Here is a 19,641-nt window from a genome sequence, read left to right on the forward strand (position 1 = left end):
CGCCCGCTTTTCCACCCGGAAGAGCCACCTGAACGGCGAAGTTGAGGCGGTGCGCGGCTCGGCGTCCGTCGGGTGCGCGGGCCCGGCCGAGGAGCCGGCGCAGCGCCTATTTCGCCCAGGCGCGAGGCGGATCCGTCGGAGCCTGCGCGCCCCCGCGGCCAGCGACGCCTCGAGCGGCCGGCGCACGCGCCCCGCCCCGCCCCCAGCGGCCTCCTCGAGCCCCCGCAGCCAGGCCCGAGCTCTCCGCGCCCCTTGGCCTCGGGAGCAGCGTGTCCCCGATGACTTCTGACACTGCGTATCCGCCAGTAAGTGACAGCCGCAGCCTCGTTTCACCGTTACTATTTTTCTTTCTCCCCCAGTTCGTCCTAAGTCTCGCCCACATCTGGTTAGTTCCCAAACTATTCAACTCCGGGGTTGGTCGGGCGACCGAGCTGCCCGGTTGCCGAGCCCGGGTAGTGTCAGAGTCTTGCTGAGGTATCGTAGGGCAGGGGATGCGTCCAGAGACGGAAGTGTGATAAGCAGCCCCCTGAGTACACCCCGACTCCTCGTTTGCCGAGCGCCCGCGGGCAGCTAGCGGGCGGACGGGGAGGAGGTGCCTGGAAGACGCGGGCAGCCGGCGAGAGGGGCGGGTCTTAGGACGCGGCGCCGCGGGGGCCGACGAGGGGGCGTGGCTCCCGGTGGGTGTGGCGTGGCCGCTGGGCGGGCGGGGATTCCGGGTGGTCCAGCTGGAAGTCGCCCCTCATTAGCCCTCCTGGCTCTCGTGGGCGCTTCACGTGGTCCGAAGGATGAAGTAGCACATCGTTGTATTTTGACTTCACTCTAAGTAAAAGGAAAGGGAACTTGAAAGTTGTAGAACAATAAGGGTGGGCATGTTTATAGGGGTAACAAACTGCTTAGAAACAGTTGAACAGTTTTGCGCAGATTTTGAAAGGGGATGCTGTTTTTTTTTTTAAAGATGCCATTTCAAAAAAGACTAGACAGAATTTAATCTGACTTTAGTTTGAACCATGAATTCTGCAGCTACCCCCTTTCTGCCCTATGTGGAGCTTTTAGATTGCTAAACTTGTGGCTCCAAATATAATATGTATTTATAGAATCTTAGAGATTCATTTGTAGCAACTCTTTACACTTGGCTGAATTTATATTACCTAATCAAAACAAATTACTTATCAATATAATGGCCATAATTTGCTTTCACTCATTCTCCTAGATATACACATACCCATCTGTCAGTCTCACACTTGTATCCTGTAATTGTGAGACTTCTTGGCCTATGACACATACTCCCTGTACTCCTTTCACACCTTCTAGAATAGTAGGTTCCCTGAAAAGGCAAAATATTGCTAATAAATAGCCTGTGTAACGCATAGTTAGGATGCTGAAATGTGAACTTCATAAGTCATCTTTTATCATCTATTTGTTGAACCTAATACAATAAATTGTGGGTGAATGAAATGTCAAATTAAAGCACATTTGTCCTCCAGTTCTCTGTTACCAAACCAAATAAGGGTTTCTTAGATGATCGATTTCGACAGTTTATTTGGAACTGCCCATTGCCATGTCTAGGATTGTCACTCCATTTAAATTTAATCCTTTTCTCCTTTGTACTCCCATTCTTATTGCATTTTTACCGCTATTAGGGCACTGTTTCATTTTGATCTGTCCCTTGGTTCTCCGAGGCATTGAGGATCTTTTATTGTGCTTTTTATTTCCCAACATAGTGAATGAGTATGATAGATATCTGTCTGTATACATGAAAATAGAATGGGGGTAGGCTCTTTTAATCTGTAGATACAAATTAAAAAAATATATATTACCAGGGGAATAAGATAGGTGAAGTAATGTAATATAGTATATTTATTTTCAATCCTAGTTATTTATCATTTAAAGACCAATTTTCCTTTCCTCAGCTTAATTATCTAGTTTCTTTACACTATTGCCAGCTGTTTTTGCGGAAGCCAATAGGTTTCCTAGGTTAGAAAGAGAAAATGAGAGGCAAATTCATCTCAAAATGTAAATTTCTGAAGCAAATCTGTTAACTATTCAAGTCAGAACTGGCTATCCATGTATGTTCCATTTATGTAGCAGAAAACCCATGAATATGTGTGTGTAATGAGAGAGAGTGAAAGAGAGAAAGGAGGGTATGTTCTTTGTATGGATAAAACCTCGAACCGGAGCACATGCAAAGAACTTCAGCCAAAAGACTGCTGTTTAAGATTTTATACCTGAGAGCAAACGTGCATATGGAATGTGGTTAAAGAAAAGGGAAGGGCCTTTTTCATAGTGTATCATAGGATTAATGAGGAGGAAGTTTTGGGAAAAGCTACGGGAAAGCCATTGGACCATTTTGGATTTCACTGATCAGTACAAACAGAATTCTTGGGCTTTGGTTTAGCTTCACTTTCTTAAAAAATACATTTACTAAGTGACTATAACAGGTAATTCAGATCTTACTAAGATTTTAATTTGGATAATATTTTGAGTTGATAGTGCGGCCCATAACAATTTACAACCAGTTTTTTTGTTTGTTTGTTTGTTAACTTGTGTCTAAGTCGCAATATCAAAGGTATAATATGGTCTTTTTCTTTAATCACCTAGATTCAAGATGAACAGTGATCAAGTTACACTGGTTGGTCAAGTGTTCGAATCCTATGTTTCGGAATACCATAAGAATGATATTCTTCTAATCTTGAAGGAAAGTGACGAAGATGCTCATTACCCAGTTGTGGTTAATGCCATGACCCTTTTTGAGACTAACATGGAAATTGGGGAATATTTCAATGCATTTCCAAGTGAAGTACTAACAGTTTTTGATAGCGCTCTGCGAAGATCAGCCTTGACAATTCTCCAATCCCTTTCTCAACCTGAGGGTGCTTCTATGAAGCAGAATCTTCATGCCAGGATATCAGGTGAATCACTTAAGGATTTTACTGCCACTTATTCTCTAGGAACATTTTGAAAAATTCTAACACATACTGAACTCAGAGCACTAAGAAATAATTGATATTTATACTTAAAAATATATTTATTGTGTAGTTGATAGTCACTTTTAAAGCAGAATAATAATTTTATACTGTTTCCTCTGGACATTTGGAAGGCTGGGGTACTAGCCATGCCAACCGAAGGGAAGGAGAATGTATGGAGACAACAGTATATTAGTGTGCACATACACACACATGGATATGTGTGTATAAAATTATAATTCAAAGCAGCCTTAATGAGCTTTTGTGACTACTAACAAAAGAATTGATAATACCAAGAATTAGAAAAGTGGTACCTTCCACCCTGTGATCTTCAGAACTATTTTAGGAAATTTATTATTTTTATATCTCAAATTTAGCATTATGCTGGCCACCTAATAGGCACTCAGTTTTTGTTGAATGAATGAGAGATTAAGTATCTTAATTTTTAAGGTGCAGGGCACCTGGGTGGCTCAGTTGGTTAAGCGTCTGCCTTTGGCTCAGGTCATGATTCCAGGGTGTTGGGATCAAGCCCTGCATCAGGCTCCTTGCTCAGCAGGGAGCCTGCTTCTCCCTCTCCCCCACTTGTGTTCTCTTTCTCTCTCTCTCTCTCTCAAATAAATAAAATCTTCAAAAAAAAATTTTTTTTTAAGATGCTGCAGTGGAGCAATCAGCTTGTGGCAAAGCTGTATCTTTGAATTACTGCAGATTAAGTTGGAGAACACATGTACCATTTTGTTTAGAAATAAATACTTTATAGTACATTTCAGAAAGGTGGGGATTTATAATCAACAAAAATGCTTGCTATGATTCCAAAAAGATGAGTCAGTATAGCAGAACTCTTTGGAGACAAATTAAGATCGCCCTGCCAAAAGACCATACATTTGATTTAATTGAAAAAATAGTATTTTATCTAGAATAAAATTATGAATATTACAAATCTTTAAGCATCAGGACACTAGATAATCTCTTGGTAGGATCAAGAACAAATGTTTCCTTATAATAATGTTGCAAAAAGATTGTTAAAAGGGACTTTAGTTAATGTTACTGAAATGGTATTTAGGAATGGTTTTAGGCTGTCCTTATATTTAGATATTTTTCCATGCTTAGTTTAAATACCAAAATTTTGTCTGCCTAGGTGACCCTATTGGTTTCAGGTAAATTTAGCCTATTTTTTTTTTCTAATTCTCTGAAAAAAAAAAATTGCAAATTATGTTACTACCATGGTGCATTTATTCTACAAATGCATTAAGTGTAGGCATTTGCTAGTCTCTTGAGAAACCAAAATAATATGGTATAGTCCCTCATCTAAATAAGCTCATAGCTGTAGGGGATATAGCTATATAGTCAAATATTTACCAAATGGTGTACGTATGCTCAAGGATACATGCCTATGTGCATGTTAAACATAATTGTTTATGGAGCTTAGTGGCAGCTTTTATGTTATGTGATGCATGCCTCACTCAAGGTAGGTGCAAGATATATTAGCCCACAGAACAGGGAATGAATTCTAGCAGATTCACTGGAGATTACAAGAAGAGAAGGTAAGGTGGGGATGGAAATAGTCTGGTTTTAGGTGTATTGCAGCTTCATCTTGGATTCCAGGCAAGGCATTCAATTATAAAAACAGGTTGCCTCTGTGTTTCAGTCTTCTTAGGAACCTAAGACATTTTCTGGTTTATCTTTCCAGGATATACGTTGCTCTTTGTCTTCTGGGATTTTTATTAACCTAAAGTTTACTTGCTATTTCCAGTGGTTTTGATGAAAGGTGTTCTAATACACAGATAGCATCAAACTAAATGAGAAGGAAAAAATAGCATTCATGTGTTACTTAAACTAGTGGTTCTCAAACATGAATGTCGATCAGAATCAACTGTAGGTCTTGTTAAAACACTGATTGTTAGGCCCCACCCACAGAGTTTCTAATTGAGGACTGGCATGAGGCCCAAGAATTTGCATTTCTAACAGATCCTAGGTGATGCTGATGCTGCTCTTCCAGGAATTACATGCTGAAAACCAGGGGCCTGAAGTAATTGATGTGGACATATCTCTAGCATAGACATAGATATGGACAGCTCAGAATCTATTTCCAAAATTTCTTTTTGTTCTTGATCATTGAATGAATCAGGGAATGATAAAGGTTTTTGTGTTCAGCACTAATCGTGGCTTAGTGCCTGATGTACACCACACACCACCACCACCACCCCTTCACTAGTATAGTTGAAGAACATACTTAGTAACATGTATAGTAAGACAGAAAGATGAAAATAAATTGACATTTCTATCAAAACACTGTCTCTTAGCATCTTTTTTAGTATTAAGATTTTGATTGTATATGGTCAGTTTTGCTTAACATTATGTTGCCTTTATCTTTATATTTTAAGCTTATTTAAAAATCACAGGGGCGCCTGAGTGGCTCAGTCAGTTAAGAGTCTGCCTTTAGCTTAGATCATGATCCCAGGATCCTGGGATTGAGCCCGCATTGGGGCTCTCTGCTCAGCAGGGAGCCTGCTTCTCCCTCTCCCTCTGCCTGCCACTCCCCCTGCTTGTGCGCACAGTCTCTCTCTCTCTCTCTGTCAAATAAATAAATAAAATCTTAAAAAAAAAATTTTTCTTTGGCATTTTGTACCTTTTAAAAAGTTGCCTGTTTATTAATGGTGAAAAACACAAGTTTTTTAAGGGATAAAATGGTGCCACTGTGGGTGAACCTCTAGGTAATTCAAGGCTTGGAAACAGTCAGATTTATGTATTAATAAATTCTGAACCTAACTAAAAAAAGCAATAGCCTTCTAGCACGGTGGGGCTCTGGTCATTATGCTACCCTCCCTTTATCACTCAGCTTTGTGGTTTACTCAGTCATCAGTTGATTTTATGTATTGCCTGTGGCAGTATGTTTTTTGTTGAATGAGGTTACAATTACATACTGTATTTAGAGTCTACTGTGCTAGCCCTCTTATGAAAATCAATCCTTTTTTTTAATCCTGGTTATTTTATGTCATCTGGATATATACTTTTATTTTTTTTAACGATTTTATTTGTTAGAGAGCACAGAGGGAGAGGGAGAAGCAGACTCCCCGCTGAGCAGAGAGCCTGATGGCAGGGCTCGATTCCAGGACCCTGGGATCATGACATGAGCTGAAGGCAGATGCTTAACCGACTGAGCCACCCAGGCGCCCTTGGATATATACTTTTAGAAGGAGTACACTGATCATTGTTATTTAAAATAATCCTTGTCTATTTTCTATATTGAGTTGATCTGATTTTTTTTTTTTTTTTTTTTTTTTAAAGATTTTATTTTTTTTTTGAGAGAGAGAGAGAGAGAGCACATGAGAGGGGGGAGGGTCAGAGGGAGAAGCAGACTCCCTGCTGAGCAGGGAGCCCGATGCGGGACTCGATCCCGGGACTCCAGGATCATGACCTGAGCCTAAGGCAGTCGCTTAACCAACTGAGCCACCCAGGCGCCCCATCTGATTTTTTTTCTTAAGTGAAACTCAAATTTTAGGCAAACTCAAATACCTTCTTCCCTAGGAAATATGAGAAGAATATATTCCATGGAGTCAAATCCCAAGATATAAGTTGATGTGGTTTTTGTTGTTTCTCTCCATCAGGTTTACCTGTTTGTCCTGAGCTGGTGAGGGAGCACATCCCTAAAACCAAGGATGTGGGACACTTTTTATCTGTCACTGGGACAGTAATTCGAACAAGCCTGGCGAAGATCCTGGAGTTTGAGCGAGATTACATGTGTAACAAATGCAAACATGTATTTGTGGTCAAGGCTGACTTTGAGCAGTATTATACCTTCTACCGTCCATCCTCCTGTCCCAGCTTGGAGAGCTGTGATTCTTCAAAATTCACTTGCCTCTCAGGCTTGTCTTCATCTCCAACTAGGTGTAGAGATTACCAGGAAATCAAAATTCAGGAACAGGTAAATGATCAAAGAAATGAGAAAAATAACAACTCTGAAGAAGGTTTTTTTCAGCTGTGGGCAAATTACCAGGACTCGGGAACACATACAGGACTACAAATGGAACTTGTGTCATCACACATTATAGTTGCACATATATCAGAATACAGTCTTTAGAGACATGCAGTAATCATCTCTGTATAGAGAGCATTGGCATAAGGGTTGTGGAATGACTTAATAATTATGTTAAAATTAAGTGAATATTTAAGAAGTTCAAACAAGCTGTATTTAAGGGATGGGAGAAAATTAAATGGGTTTAAGTGATTGTTAAACATTGGAGTGGTCAGGATTTGGCGGTTAGGCCCGATTTTATTTTCTGTGTCCAATAAGGCATACATAGACACTCTTTAACATGTCAGAGTGTGCCAGGTTTTCCTTTACTTGCCACTGAAACACAAAGGCATATTCAGTGTTGAGGACTCAAACTCCTGTGTTTCTATACCATTCTTAACACATGGCCTCTATTCTTAGTCCAGGATGGTAGTTACAACTCTGTCACTGGTGTATGCTAGTCAGGGAGGAGGGAAAGGGAGGGACAGACAACAGCATCAGCCGTCTAACCCCAACTCTCCATTCGAGTCAGTCTTCCTGAAGTCTCTCGCAGCATATCTACTCGTATTTCATTGGCCAGAGCTTAGTCATATGACCATGCCCAGGTGCAGGGGAGCTGGGAAATACAGTCTTTTTACTGGGTACATGTCCACGTGGAATAAAACCAGGGTTCTGTCACTAAGGAATAATCAAAGGAACAGTGATTTGTCCCAGGTCTTAGGACTAGAGATCAGGAAAGAACTAGGTAAGTAACTTTGTTACTGTGTTTAATAATTGGAGTGTATGTTTCTTTTGACCATCCACAGGGTAGATTATATTTGGAGCTATTTTCCATAATGGTGTTTTTATTTTACTCTGGTTTTAGTGAGTTTATAAATGGGTAGTAGGCACAATTTTCAAGAAAATTCTATAAATCCCCATCATAATTAAATTGTATGATAATACCAGGGAAATAGAAACAGTAATTTCAAGAACTGCTAGGCTTCTGAATACTTAGAATGTATTTAAGCATACTCAGTATGTGTCTGCTTTTCCTTGCTAGGTGCAAAGGCTATCTGTTGGAAGTATTCCACGATCTATGAAGGTTATCCTGGAAGACGACTTAGTAGACAGTTGCAAATCTGGTGAGAAATAACTTTTGCTAGCTTATATAAGATGTCCTAAAGTACTGATTAGGAAAAAGCCACTTTTTATTTTCCCAAGAACACTGGGAAGTGAGTGCGAAGGCTTAATTGTTCACCTTGAGAATAGAAACTGGCATGGAGGTGGGAGGTGATACATAACAGGAAAGAAGCTGGGCTATAGCTTAGCAGTCCAGTCCAGCCACTTGTTTTATAAATGAAGAACCCAACTTGCCCAAGGTCACATGGAGAGTTAAGTGGCAGAACTAGAACATAAACCCAGATCCACTGACTTTTTCGTCCAGTTGTCTCTTCAGTATATCCTTGCTTAACAGCAGCAACTTTAAAAATTGTAGCAGATTTAGCATTCAGTTGAATAAAATGCATCAGACAGTATGACTGTCAGATGCTACTGTACTCTTATTGCTATCCAGAAGAAAGGAGGTGATTGTTCCTCTCTCCTCTGTGCTGGAGTCACATTGATTTTGTCCTCTGAGGGATCTCAATGTTTCTATTGGCCAATTGCTCGAATTGGGAAGGAACTCAAAACCATACTGAAAAGAACTATGGGTGTTTAGCATAGAGAAGCCTCAGGAAGGACATGATAGCCAACTTTTCATTAATTGGAAGGTTGTCATACAGAAATGGAATTATAGTTCCAGAAGATACTATTGGGTTTCAGTAGGCTGAAGCTCTAGGAAGGTAGATATTTGACTCAATATCTAATAATATAAGGTGTTCACCCTGGGACTCAGATGATGGTGAGTTTCTTTTCTCAGAGACAATCAAGCATAGGGTGTACAGCATCTTGTTAGTGACTTAGGTCTCATGATGGCAGTTGGTCTGGATGATCTACAATGTTCGGCAAATCAAAGACTCTGAGCCTCTGAGCTGTTCTGGAAATCTGAGGGCTCCAGAAGGGGTTGTTGCAATGTCATCTTGGTTATATTTTGATCTTGAGGCTAATCAGACCACTCATAAGCTCTCTTTTGCCCTATCTCAACTCATCCTGCCCCTCCTATTCTCGCTGGGGAGGCTGGGGAGAATCAAACTTTAAAGTGTTTGTGGAAAGGGACACCTGGGTGGCTCAGTTGGTTGAGCATCTGACTCTTGGTTTCAGCTCAGGTCATGATCTCAGGGTCGTGAGATTGAGCCCCGCATTAGGTTCTGTGCTCAGGGCAGAGTCTGCTGAAGATTATCTCCCTCACCCTACCCACTCTGCTTGTGCTCTCTCTTTCTCTAAAATAAATAAATGAAATCTTAAAAAAAAAAAAGTATTTGTGGAAGGGCAAGGATTAATATTGGCCCTCATGTATAGAATGGAAGTGTTCTACATTGAATTTTAAAATTATTGTTTTTATAAAGAATATGGTAGGGAAGAGTTTTATTGGAAAAATTAAGATGTTAGGAGGTTTTATAAATCAGTAGTGTTGCTCAAGAGAATAAATGCTATTCTCTCTTCTGCAGTAACCACATTTAAATATCATGAGATATTCTTAATAAAATTTGGTATGTTTTTAAAACGTGGTGGTATTATTTTACATATGTAATGCAAAAAGAAAGAATAAGAGAATAAAGGGAGCTTTTTTCAGTTGTTGGTAGAAGCTAGGGCTGTAAAATTGACATGGCACTGGTCAGCTAAAGGTAAAGATCTCAGACACCAAGTGGACTGCCTTCGAAAGGATAATCTGAAAGTTGTTTTTTTTTTTAAGATTTTATTTATTTATTTGACAGAGACCCAGCGAGAGAGCGAACACAAGCAGGGGGAGTGGGAGAGGGAGAAGCAGGCCTCCCGCCGAGCAGGGATCCCGTTGTGGGGCTTGATCCCAGGACCCCGGGGTCATGACCTGAGCCGAAGGCAGATGCTTAACGACTGAGCCACCCAGGCACTCTTAATCTCAAAGTTTTCATCAGAAACTTTTATCAGAACTGACAGGTACTAAAGACTAGAATGGAGTTTAAAAAGTCTTTTGGATTTACAGAATTTCAGTCCCTAAAAAAGTTATCCTAAAAACTGCGAAACTTTTGTCAGCGTCTCTGAGGCTACTGTTTCCAGCCCTAGTAAAGGCAGATGGCATCCTGCCCCTAAAGCCGGCATCTTCTGCTCCCTATACACATTCCCAGGCCTTGACCAGACCTTTGTCTGTGGAGAAGGTATGAGAGCTTATTCTTTCTCTTTCCTCTTCTTATTCCAAATAACTTTAAAACTGTTGCTTTTACTGTTTGCCTAGGAATTTCCATTTGCTTTTTAACATATAAGTTACATTGAAGGTGGGTCAGAAAATGGAAATGGTTGGTAAACTTCAGCTGGGTGTCAACAGTTGTTTCTTAATTCACCTCAACATTCCCTACTTTAAGTATTTCCTGTTCTCACTCAAACCTTAATCTCACTCACCCTTAGTCTGTATAGAAAACTCATAGCACAAATGTGTCCCCTGGCAGAAACAGGTATATCTGACCTCTTATTCTACATCCCTGTTCTCCCCTACCAGACAGATCAAAAGTGCTTCATTTCTCCAAATTCCATTGTTTCTCTCCTTTTTTAATCATAGATTTCTCCAAATGCCTCATTTATAAAATATTTCCTGAGCTGCCATTTCATTAAAACAATGAGGCAAACAACTATGGAAATAAGAGTTCAGTATCTAGAGTCAAGAGTAATTTGTCAAGAAACTGCCCCCATCCACCCAAGAATCACCAACCTATAGTTTGAAATTTATGTCAAATATATTAACAGTTTATAGTTGTCTAAAGAGTACTCCATGGAAATAACAACTTTGATCATGGATTGCCTGATAAATGGACCAGGCTGTGTCAAAGTACTTTTTTCATACAGGACTCTATATTTTAACCAAAACCTGTAATATCTGGATTAGCAAAGTAGTGCTTATGTAAGCTTAGCCTGAACATGAAAGCTTAGCCTGAACACCAAACCATGAACCTTTGATAGAAAATAAGATGTTTTCATGCAGTCCATCTAAACTGAATTCTTTCTGCACTGAAAAAAATCTAAAGCTATTTTTCTTTTACATGTCACTAATAATAATGGATGGAAACAGTCCGTCAACAGCGTTTTTTTCATTTATCCATAGCTACAAACCTCTGCGGGAATCAAAAGATAAATGGCATAATCCTTGACCTTCAGGAATTTACAGTCTGGTTGGGAACCCCAATCTGACACATGGAGAGTAATAAAGTTGGAGGTTGTGTCCTGATAACTGCCATTGCAGCAGGAGATCAGAGATGGGTCCGCCTGGGGGTGGCTGCAGTGGTAAATAGGCTGCAGAAGACAGAGCGGCACAAAGAGAGAGGATTATATAAAAGTAGGAATTGTAGTTCCCTGCAAATAACATTGTTTATAACTTTTACTACAGGAAAGTTTAAGTGTAATAACAAGGCTTAGTATAATAGCTGATACTTAGCTGTTGAGCACATATTATATTCTAGATATTGTATGAAGTAATTTATAAACATTTTCTGAGTTAATTTTCACTGTGGTCCTGTGACATAAATATAACTATTCCCATTTTGTAGGTCAAAACGTAGGTTCAGCAAAGTTAGGTAATTTGCCCAAGAACATAACCAGTGAGTGGTGGAGCTGGGATTTGAACCCAAATCTGACAAAATCAGGCTTTTGGCCATTCTTCAGGACACTACATTTTCCACATTTTCACTGCTTATTGAAGTCCGATTATTTGTGGGTGCTGTATCTAAAAGTTAAGTTTCTTATTCAACCAATTTAGAAACAACCTAAGTATGATCCATTAAAATGAAAGTAAAGGACTGTTCCAAGTGCTCATATAGTTACCCCAGTTATTTTCATCTAAAAACTGGGGGCAGACAATATAGTAAATGATCATTATTCTTGATTCTGTTTGAAAACCATCCAAGCAGTGGCTTCAAAAGATCTTGAAAACACATGCAAAGCACCTATTGAATGTGTTTGTCACCATTTATTATGAAGTTGCCTTTGGCTAGAAATATGCTATCATGTAATTGCTATCACCAGTTCCATTCGTTTAGCATTTACAGAACACTTTCTTCAGAAAATCAAAAGCTCTGCAGATTACACATTACGCATTGAAATTTAGAGAGTTAAAGGCTTTTGCATCAGCAAATACCATATATTTGACACAGGCTTGGAAATGAAGACTTGCCAGTTAGTTCAGAGACACTATTTGTTGCACAAATTATAAATACCAGATTGGATTTGGGGTATGTCCAACATCTTATATTCAATAAGATTTTGAGGACTAGGCTCATCTTTTCTTCTTCTGTCCCCCTTTTCTCTCATACCAAAATACTGGATGCCAACCATTCATTCATATATACCTGTTAATTGATGCATGAATTGCACAGATGTCAGTGTTTGGAGAATGTGCCCATGAGTGACCCAAGGCCTCTTAGGAAAACCTGTAAAAGTTTAATACTCTGATCACCAGGAATAGGAGAGTTTCTTCAGGTGGGAAGGAACCAACCAAGAAGGAACAGGCAGGATTTATCTTGTGCTTTCATAGTTTATGGAAAAGGGCTTTGAAGTAAAACAGTATTTACTTATTTCTTAGTTCATTCATCTGTTTTTTTAAGGCAGTAAGTAAAATAGCAATAAAGGTGATACATAAAAATTAATATATAAGGAAACTAAAACTAATGTCAGTTATCACAAGATCGTCTCCTTTCCTGACACCAAATTGATTATAGCTTAACCTTCCAGCTGTGGTTCCCACCTGTTCTTTAAATGAGACCTGTATGGTTAGGAATTATGAGAGGATGAACATTTCACCCCATATAATAACAATGAATAAATCACCTGGTAAGCTATTTTTCCAGTGAAGGGTAATAATTTGGTGTGATCATCATGTGGCAGATAAAGAAAAATAAAAACGCTGACTTTAGCTTTTAGCTAAAGATACAAGCGCTTGTAAAACAAACAAAGAGCCAGAAGAAGGGAAAAGTAGGAAACCTGTGGCGTTCCTTTGCCTCCAGATTGTTTTCTGGATGAGTGTTTACCATTCTAAACCTGGTGGGAGAGTGGTTTCTTGTTTCTGGATCTGTGTCATGCAAGTCTGTGCCCAGCAAGCGGTGTGCTCTCTCCTAGGTGATGACCTCACTATTTACGGAGTTGTAATGCAACGGTGGAAGCCTTTTCAGCAAGATGTGCGCTGTGAAGTGGAGATAGTCCTGAAAGCCAATTATGTCCAAGTAAATAATGAGCAGTCTGCAGGGATCATCATGGATGAGGAGGTCCAAAAGGAATTTGAAGATTTTTGGGAGTCCTATAAGAGTGATCCCTTTGCAGGTTTGTGATTAAGGGTATAAAGCTGATACTTATTAATGGCATTTCATTAAGTAGTTAAATATGAGGTCTGTCATTAGGAGGAGCCTTACCTGCTGCAAAACTCAGTGGCTGAATTCAAAAAGTGGTAGCATCCATCAGTACTTCCAGCCGCAGCTTCCTTTTGAAGAGCCCTTTTCTGATATAGTCTTTTCTATTTAGAGATCTTTGTGGAAAATCAAGGCTGGATTACAAGAAATTTTCCATTTCTATTATTTTAGACATCTCTTGTACTGCCAGTTCTCTCCCTTCTTTACCAATCAAATATACAATTCCTCCTTAAATAGACAAAACGCATCCTACTATGAAACATCATCCTATGAAAGCCTTATTTCTTCTCTGATGTACCTTAGATAATAAAGACAACTGCACACTATTTTAGCTAAAGATTTTTAAATATGCAGTCAATATGAAAGAGATGATGAGAAAAAGATACAAAAAATAAGCTTTGTCATCACAGCAAAAACTTTTGACTATGGCACTAAGATATGTAGACTAAAACATCACAGCCTTTGGGTTCATAGGGTATTTTTTATTTAAAAATTCCGAAGGTATAAAACACCAGTTAAATCTTCAAATGTCTGTTTTCATTCTTCCTTGGAGGCATCTTCTGAGAAAAATAAACTGAAGGCAGTGATAGACTATTTCTAATAAACTTCATCTCAAGTCTCATACATATTGATCACTTTATTCTTAAATACTGAAGTGGGGTGCCTGGGTGGCGCAGTCGCTTAAGTGTCCAACTCTTGGTTTCGGCTCAGGTCGTGATCTTAAGGTCATGAGATCAAGTCCTGCATTGGGCTCTGCACTCAGCACGGAGTCTGCTTGAGATTCTCTCTCCCTCTCCTTGTGCCCCTCCCGCTTATGAGGTGTCTCTCTCTCTCTCTCTAAAATAAACAAAAATCTTTAAAAAAAAAAAAAATACTGAACTGAACAGATACCAATTCACAAAGTAAGGTTCTTGTTTGTCTATAGGTAGTTTGCTTTTATTTTGTGTGATGAATTTTTATTTTTTTCCTTCTGCATATAGCACATATATGTAGTAGTTCCTGATCATTCTTTAATCTGTACAGAAGGAACTAAAGTTCTCTACATTGTGGCTTTATTAAGCAAGCCCTTTAAGAACCATATATATTTTTAAATGAATTTTTGTATTTAAAATTGTTTCTTAGGGTCAGGTCCTCACAAAAATCTGTTAACTCTTCTTTGGACCACAGTCATTTCTTATTAATTGCAGTGCCACAGCTCAGCTCTTCCTGTAACAGTAAAGGAAGGGCATCATACAGTGTCCTAACCAGACCATGAGAAGTGCTTTATGCTGGCAATTAAAGAGTCTACTTTGTTTTAATTAGAAGGTTATGGGTGTACAACTCATTTACTGGATAAAAAGAAGTAAATATAATGACCTTGTAAGAAACATAAGAAAAAGAAAATGAGGCAACATTTTTCTTTTTAGTCTGAATGGATTCTGCTTTTAGTTTCCCAAGTACACAGTACCAGTACACTGTACTGTACCAATTCAAAGTGTATGTGTGCTAGTTGGGGGAAATAAGGGAAGGGGTGGTGAAGGTGGGGAGCTGTATCCAGAAGGATGTCTTCATTTTGCTAGTCTAAAGCCAGAGATTACTTCCTCCTCAGCTCTTGGAGGTTGATCTGCTTCATTAAGATCTGATACTGTGGGTACTGTCTAGAAGCTGAAGACTTTATTCCAGTCTATAGTAATGTCTGGGATCCTCTGACCCTGGTGCTTAGATGCTGCATAGAAACCCCAGATGTAGGGATTGGGGTCTTTTGGGCCATCTGAACCCATTCTGGGATGACTGTTATCTTAGATCTAGGAAGTCCTCTTCATTGGGGTAACTGAGGGCCATGCCACAAGAGTAGGCTAATAGGCCATAGACACACTATTAACATGGTCTAGAATCAGAAATTTGGGAGGGAGATAGGGTTGGGGGAGTATTCACTCTAATGCATTCTCTTCCATGATCTAGCCATAGGAGCATCTATTGTCATGATTCAAGGAACTTTAGACAACAAATTTAAGGGAATGGTTCTTCCCCTTTATTTTTCTCTTGTACTTCAGACCTGGCTTTGTATCTTTTGTGTTAACTACATTGTGAGGAAATCTTGAGATCAGAAATAAGCACAAGTAATACAGGTAGTATAATAGCTTAACAGTTAAGTGTGTCAGGTATTATTTGTTCTATGTGCTATACACTTATTAACTCCTTTGATCCTCAATAGTTCTACAAGATACCATTATCTTTCCATTTTACAGATAAGAAAATAGAGGCAGAGAGGTTAAGAAACTTGCCCAAGGTCAGACGGGTAGTAAGTAATAGCACTGGAATGTGAATCCAGGCCTCTGGCCCCGGAGCCTGCGCTCTTTACCACTGGGATTGTTTCCTGTAAGCACATCAGGCATGAGTCCACCTTTATTCAGCACAGCCGCATGGAAGTCTCCCGGGCCAGTTTGTCTACATCCAAACCTGCCTGTTGGGGCTAGTCCTTCCTTCTTTGTATGTATAAGTCTGGTTAGAACTTACCTACCTGCTGTAGTGTCTTATTTGCTTAGATCCCAAACCGTCTTCATCTTTTTTTCTCTGGGCTTTCTCCCTCAGGAAAGGAAGAGATTCTCTCTGGCACTTAATGAACTGCCTTCTAGGATTTACTAATTCTTTTTTCTAATTCCCATTTTACTAAAAGGTTTTCTTTCTTCACCATTTCTGCCATCCCAGGTCGTATCACCCCACATAGCCATTGGATCAATTCTGATTCATTACAAAAAGTAGCCTTTGTGTATAAGGCCATAAATTCTGGAGGAAGCCCCTTTCCTTTCCCTTAATGCTTTGTCAGAAAAGCTTCTGGAACTGGAATAATCAGCTAAATATTTACAAGATTATTTTCCTCTTCAAAAGAACTACCTCTGAAACATGAGCACAAACATGAAGTCCTGAAACACGCAACAGTTGCCAGCATGTAGATAGAGTACCATCACAGTAGTGAATTCCACATAAGTTAGGACAAGCTCAGGACAGGCTTGTTAGGATGTCATAGGTTCTAAGAGCCCCTGCTGGTTAATTAGGCCAGTGATCGAATGAAATACCTACTTTATTTATATGTGGCATAGGCAGATTCTCAGATTTGGTGTTTTGACATTTCTGAAAACAGAAACTCAAGACAGTGATATTCTCTTATTTAAACCACATGATTGGGGCACCTGGGTGGCTCAGTTGGTTAAGCGTCTGCCTTCGGCTCAGGTCATGATCCCCTGGTCCTGGGGTCCTGGGATCGAGCCCTGCATCCAGCTCCCTGCTCAGCACGGAGCCTGCTTCTCCCTCTGCCTGCTGCTCCCTCTGCTTGTGCCACCCCCAACCCTGTCAAATAAATAAAAAAATCTTTAAAAAAAAAAAAAGGCACGTGATCAGGCTAAGCCTCTTGACTCTTCATTTCGGTTCAGGTCATGATCTCAGGGTCCTGGGATCAAGCCCCAAGTTGGGCTCCATGCTCAGCACAGAGTCTGCTTGAGATTCTCTCTCTCTCTCCCTCTACCCCTCCTGCTCATGCTCTAAAATAAATAAATAAAATCTTAAAAAACAACAAACACATCAGGAGAATCCAAGACTTCCAGCTTGGATTGCTAGAATTATAGTTTATATTGATTTTTTTAATACTCTGATACCCTGGTAACATTATTCTACGTAAAACAGACTTTACCAAACTATTCAGAGCAAATGCTGCACTGACTCACAGGGTAGATTATTTTACTTCTCTTATACCTCTGGAGAAGCTCCATGAACTCCAAGTACCTCTTGTATTTATAGATTACTGGCTCCTGCAATCTGACTTACTGAGATTGAGCACCTTCATTTTATTTAGACAATGGAGTAAAGTGCAGTGGTATTTTAAAGGGATAATGTTGGCTTCATGAGGGAATAAAGGAGATTCCTTTCTGTCCCTTGTAAAGTATGATAAATTTATGGAAACTTAAGCAGGTATAAAAATAAAAAACAAGGAATAAAAAGCAGACTTTTCCTATATGGCATTAATAAGAGAAGGAGTTTTAGGACCAAAACAGTTATTTACTCCTTTTCTCCTTTTAGGCATTTAGAAATGGTCCTCTGGATCATTTTAGATGACAGAGTATATTTCTAGGAAGTTAGGATAAGAAGGGAAATTTCAGATAGGATTTCTTGAAAACTGTCGGTAACATCTGATCTTTCTGCCTTTCCTAGGAAGGAATGAAATATTGGCCAGCTTGTGCCCTCAAGTTTTTGGGATGTATCTAGTAAAGCTTGCTGTGGCCATGGTGCTGGCTGGTGGGATTCAAAGGACTGATGCTACAGGAACACGGGTCAGAGGTTAGTACCTACTTAAAACTTTTTGAGAAATGTTAATACATATAAGGTGAGAAGCTAGAATTTTTCTTCCCTGAATAAAAATGACTTGTCGAGCTTTATTTTCTAACCATAATCTTTTAAAGCTGACAGTTGCCTAATACTTAGTCCAGCATCTATATATCAAAAAGTAATTTCTAGAATTCCAAAGACTAAAAGAAATATTAAGTTTTTTGATGAACATATATTTTTGCCCCAATCTGTAAGGGTGACACAAAATAAAACCTTTACATTTTGATTACTCTGTTTTTCATTGGATCCCCAGTCTGTCTTCAAGAGGAAAAGATTAGAAATAGTGCTTTTTAAGGTCTCCAAGTCAGCATCTCTCCATCTGTGACTGTTAGTGTGTTTTTCTCAGACTGCTGCTCTCAGTCATCTGCCTGCTGATTCCCCTTCTGCTGGTAGGTAGCAGAAGTGCCATCTGCCATGAGGTGCTGCTGTAGGTCACACGTTCAAGCGAAGATAACTCTAAGTGTATAATTATGTTCAAATGGCAGAAAGCTCTTTTGCGGCTAACACGTTTAACTGACCTGAATCTGGCATAGCGTAGGTTTATTATGGCCCTTATATAGGCCGCCTGAGGGTCATAATAACCAAAGACTAAAAGGACATTGTTATAAACAAGACTGTTAATAAGATTTCTAAAACCATATGGTATGGTATAGAATAGTAAGTATAATAAAGTTTATGTGTATTGTATGCTTTGATGACCTATTAATTGCAAGGCACTCCGCTAAATGTTGAGCTTAAGTAGGAGTTTCCTATTAATGTATTTAGGAAATACTTGAATATTACTGAATAAATTGATCAGTGAGATAATACATACCACAAGATACTCATATGTTCATTTGTTACATTTGAAAATAAGTACTTTAAGGTAGATATTTCATTAAATTACTAAAATTTTCATAAAATGAAAAGGTCATTTAACTATTACAATCATAAGTAATTTGATACTTATAAAGCACTTATAAAGCACTGAACACTTAAAAATACTTGAATAAAAATGGAATAAAATATTTGTATGGCTTGTATGGAAAGATTTAATCAAGTAGTTTGGTATTTAAAAATAGATTAAGGGGCGCCTGGGTGGCTGAGTCGGTTAAGCGTCTGCCTTCGGCTCAGGTCATGATCCTGGGGTCCTGGGATAGAGCCCCGCATCGGGCTCCCTGCTCTGCGGGAAGCTTGCTTCTCCCTCTCCCACTCCCCCTGCTTGTGTTCCCTCTCTCGCTGTGTCTCTATCAAATAAATAAATAAAATCTTTAAAAAAAAAAATCTTTAATAAAATAAAAATAGATTAAATAAAATCAGAAACTTTATAAGCCAAAAATTTTTAAAATGTTAAACATATGCCTGAACATCTGGAAATAACACAAAGTTTATTAATTTAGATTTTAAATGTCACATTCAGCAATCACTTAAAGATTGTTATTTATGATGATAGTTAACTTTTCTGAGGATATCTAGTTAAGTCTGTCCTTCAATGACCTTAAGTATATAGCAAAAACATAAAATATAAATTCTGTTGGCATTCCAAGTAGACCATTTTCTTCCTGATTAATTATACTTATTCATAGGTCTTTTCATAGAAATTTAAAACTTTATTAACTTTTTTAGGTGAATCTCATCTTTTATTGGTTGGGGATCCTGGCACAGGGAAATCTCAATTCCTCAAGTATGCAGCAAAGATTACACCACGCTCTGTGCTCACCACAGGAATTGGATCTACTAGTGCAGGTATTTTACATGACAATTTCAATTAATTGAACTTTACTACAGACACTAGCACAATGTTCTTCTGATGAAAAAGTAC

At 39.1% G+C, this 19,641-nt stretch overlaps 1 protein-coding gene across 1 annotated transcript in view; it reads left to right on the forward strand.

The window, feature by feature from the left end:
• Positions 1 to 234: 234 nt before the first annotated feature.
• MCM9 (minichromosome maintenance 9 homologous recombination repair factor) overlaps positions 235 to 19,641 on the forward strand; it is an 89,625-nt gene continuing 70,218 nt past the window's right edge. Inside the window, exons 1-7 of the mRNA XM_032407988.1 lie at positions 235 to 305; positions 2,599 to 2,909; positions 6,569 to 6,885; positions 8,018 to 8,099; positions 13,195 to 13,395; positions 17,667 to 17,792; positions 19,446 to 19,565. Coding sequence (XP_032263879.1) covers positions 2,606 to 2,909; positions 6,569 to 6,885; positions 8,018 to 8,099; positions 13,195 to 13,395; positions 17,667 to 17,792; positions 19,446 to 19,565 — 1,150 coding nt within the window. The 5' untranslated portion in view covers positions 235 to 305; positions 2,599 to 2,605. The remainder of the gene's footprint in view (positions 306 to 2,598; positions 2,910 to 6,568; positions 6,886 to 8,017; positions 8,100 to 13,194; positions 13,396 to 17,666; positions 17,793 to 19,445; positions 19,566 to 19,641) is intronic.

The sequence above is a fragment of the Phoca vitulina genome, unplaced genomic scaffold (assembly GCF_004348235.1).
Source record: "Phoca vitulina isolate PV1807 unplaced genomic scaffold, GSC_HSeal_1.0 scaffold9, whole genome shotgun sequence".
NCBI classification, from domain to species: Eukaryota; Metazoa; Chordata; class Mammalia; order Carnivora; family Phocidae; genus Phoca; species Phoca vitulina.